This window comes from Arachis duranensis, chromosome 5 (assembly GCF_000817695.3).
Source record: "Arachis duranensis cultivar V14167 chromosome 5, aradu.V14167.gnm2.J7QH, whole genome shotgun sequence".
NCBI lineage: Eukaryota > Viridiplantae > Streptophyta > Magnoliopsida > Fabales > Fabaceae > Arachis > Arachis duranensis.
In genome coordinates, this window is record NC_029776.3 from 68,874,318 (window position 1) to 68,877,279 (window position 2,962).

General features: G+C 31.5%; 1 protein-coding gene across 1 annotated transcript; it reads left to right on the top strand.

Moving 5' to 3' along the window:
- The first annotated feature begins 496 nt into the window (after positions 1-496).
- Positions 497-2,510, top strand: LOC107489145 (protein CRABS CLAW). The gene is made up of 7 exons (XM_016109914.3): positions 497-592; positions 671-826; positions 1,235-1,340; positions 1,425-1,473; positions 1,652-1,727; positions 2,322-2,378; positions 2,505-2,510. The coding sequence occupies exons 1-7, from the start codon at positions 497-499 to the stop codon at positions 2,508-2,510; spliced, it is 546 nt and encodes a 181-aa protein (XP_015965400.1).
- The last annotated feature ends 452 nt before the right edge of the window (positions 2,511-2,962 follow it).

Sequence of the window (2,962 nt, forward strand, 5' to 3'; positions counted from 1 at the left end):
ATTAATTAATATTAATTAATTAAATGTTATTATTGTACTTTCCCATATTAAAATTAGAAATTGGCGTGATGTTATATATATATTCACATTTACGAATATAGTAATAAAAGAAAAATGAATGATTTTTGGCGAATGTGGATTGTTTGTATTAGTGTCAGCGCATGGTGGCAGCTATGCTCATGTCTGCAAAGAAAGCATGCAAGCAATATGGTACTATGAACAAGACTACTATGTATCATAGTAAATTACATACAAATAAAATAAAAATAAATAAATCATGTTTTCTTTTCTTTTCTTTTTGGGTCTATACGCTAAGCTAAAATCACCACCTATGAATCTATCTTCCTATTCCTATATATGACTACTCCACTTCCCTCTCTTTGAATAAATAAAACCCTACAAACTGAAATAAACGTTGTTTCTTGATTCATTATTCATTCTCTCTACTGTACTAGCACTAGTCGCTTTTCTTCTTTAACTTGCTCTCATTTGAAATATGAACCAGCAGGACGAGAAAGCCACCATGGATCTTGTTCCACCCTCTGAGCACCTCTGCTACGTTCGTTGCAACTTCTGCAACACTGTGCTTGCGGTAATAAATAAAATAGAATTCGTATGTATGAAGCATGGTGAGTTGAGGGTGATGGTGTGGTTGTTGTTGTTGTTTTAGGTTGGGATACCATGCAAGAGGCTGCTGGATACTGTGACAGTGAAGTGTGGTCACTGCAGCAACCTCTCGTTTCTGAGCACCAGGCCCCCTCCACCTCCAGCCCCTTTCTCTCACACCCATCAAACCACCACCATTGATCACACTCTCACTCTCCAGGTACACACAAAATTATTCAGCTTTGGCGTCGACATGTATGTGGCTGGTTTTTTAATTAATTCTGTTCTATATATTATTGATTTTATTTGTCTTCTTGATTTTTTTAGTTTCGGTAGTATTTTATGTTGTGTTTTTTATGGCTTATATGATCTTGTTTTTGAGTCATTTTACTCTAGTTCGATCTTTGGAGGATTTGAATTACCAGAAAAAAATGTACATAAAAATTAATAATTAATTAAATAATATTAAAATGTAAAATATATATAATATAGATTTTGGAAACGCGGATAACATTTTTTATCCATATATGCTCTTTCACATTGTGTTGAGAATTTATGATTAACAGTACTTATTAGTTAATAATTGGATTTCACTCTTGTTCCTTGTTTCCTTCCTTGGTAAAAGCAGGGTTTCTACGGTGATTCGAAGAAGGGGCAAGGATCATCTTCATCGTCCTCACCAACTACATCAAACGAATCAGTCTCCCCTAAAGCAGCACCTTTTGTTGTCAAACGTACGTATTACTTGATTAGCTTTAACAATCAAAAGTTTGTGTGATTTGCTTTTGAATATTAACAAATATTACACACGCATACAGCACCTGAGAAGAAGCACCGTCTTCCATCTGCATACAACCGTTTCATGAAGTAAGTTGATGAGCGGATAATTTATACGCTGAAAAGGTTCAGTGTGTTTGTTTTGTCTTTTACTACGCTGAGATCGATATATATAGATCTAGAAATTACCTTAACAGATTCATCAACATTAAAGTAAAACTGGGTTTCTTGTTTTGTTTTGATTTGATTTGATGTATGTAAATGTCAGAGAGGAGATTCAGCGCATCAAAGCAGCCAACCCTGAGATCCCACATCGAGAAGCTTTCAGCGCTGCAGCCAAAAATGTATCTCTCTTTTCTCTTTCTTTCTTTCTTTCTTTCTCTCTTTTCGTTTAGGGCTTTAGGCACATGTAGGGTTACCACCACCACTGCATATGCTTTATTCATAGTTCATATACACATAAGTTTACATTAATATCTTGGGATAATATTGTTTCTATTGTTTTATAATATTTCTAAGTGACATTAACGTTAGTTTAACAACACTTACACAGTCATCATCGTTACTATAACATAATAATACTAAAATTCATCTATATATATTACATTCATCTTGATAATATTCCTTATTAGATCTTACATAATGCATAATTATATCTTACATAATGCATAAGTTGTTTGAATAGTTTAGGAATGTTTTAATTTTTTTTTTACTTTTTACTTATACCACTATTCATTCATTACAGTAAACTTAAGTAATTTATACCATTATAGGTTAAATTAATCCAAACTGTTTGGATTTTTTAAGATTATAATTTCTTAATTCGTATGCATTTGTGAAATTAGTGACTCATATTTAACTTGTAGATAGACAGATCTAATAATTAATATCTTATTCCTAATTAACTTTTGTGTTTTTGTTACAAAATTGCATCACAGTGGGCAAGGTTCATTCCAAATTCGCCTACAAGCTCAGTTGCTGCAAGTAAAAACAATGTAAGGATATAATTGTTTAATTATCACTATTTACTATTATTTTAAAAAAAATATTTTTTGTTTGCCACGCATTGATCTCCAATAGAAATTAAATGTTGGTTAACTTCTATTTTCTCATTTGTGCAGGAATGAGAGAGTGGTGGCAAAAGGAGATATTCGGAGAGAAAAGCAAGTCAATTTAGTGTCTCAGTAGTGTCACTTCTTGTTAGTTATAATGATAATATATAATAATAAAAACCCTACTATATGTTATGTTCTAAAATAGCTGTCTTTAATTTCCTTTAGTGTTGGGATTGGACTTTATGCCATCATGTACGAGATTCCAGACCATCAGTTTATTAATGAAGGCAAGACTTAATTGCCACTTATTTTATTATTATTAATATATATCGATCTTTGACACAAAAGCTGTTTGATTGTTGTAGAAATACTTATTGTCTTTATGTTAATTTTCTGCTGATTATTATGTTAGCATTTTGGCAAGGCAAAAGCGCTAGGGTTTAATCCAATTTTCATTATTTATGGTATCAATTATATATTATTAATTTTATAATTAAAATTAATCATATAACATTTTTTTAATA

What these genes read in the sequence shown, in the direction of transcription:
- LOC107489145 (XM_016109914.3), top strand. Translation starts at nt 497, where the DNA reads ATGAACCAGCAGGACGAGAAAGCCACCATGGATCTTGTTCCACCCTCT. An exon ending in GCATACAACCGTTTCATGAA is followed by an intron (nt 1,474 to 1,651) that starts GTAAGTTGATGA and finishes TGTAAATGTCAG; the next exon opens with AGAGGAGATTCAGCGCATCA. An exon ending in TCAGCGCTGCAGCCAAAAAT is followed by an intron (nt 1,728 to 2,321) that starts GTATCTCTCTTT and finishes ATTGCATCACAG; the next exon opens with TGGGCAAGGTTCATTCCAAA.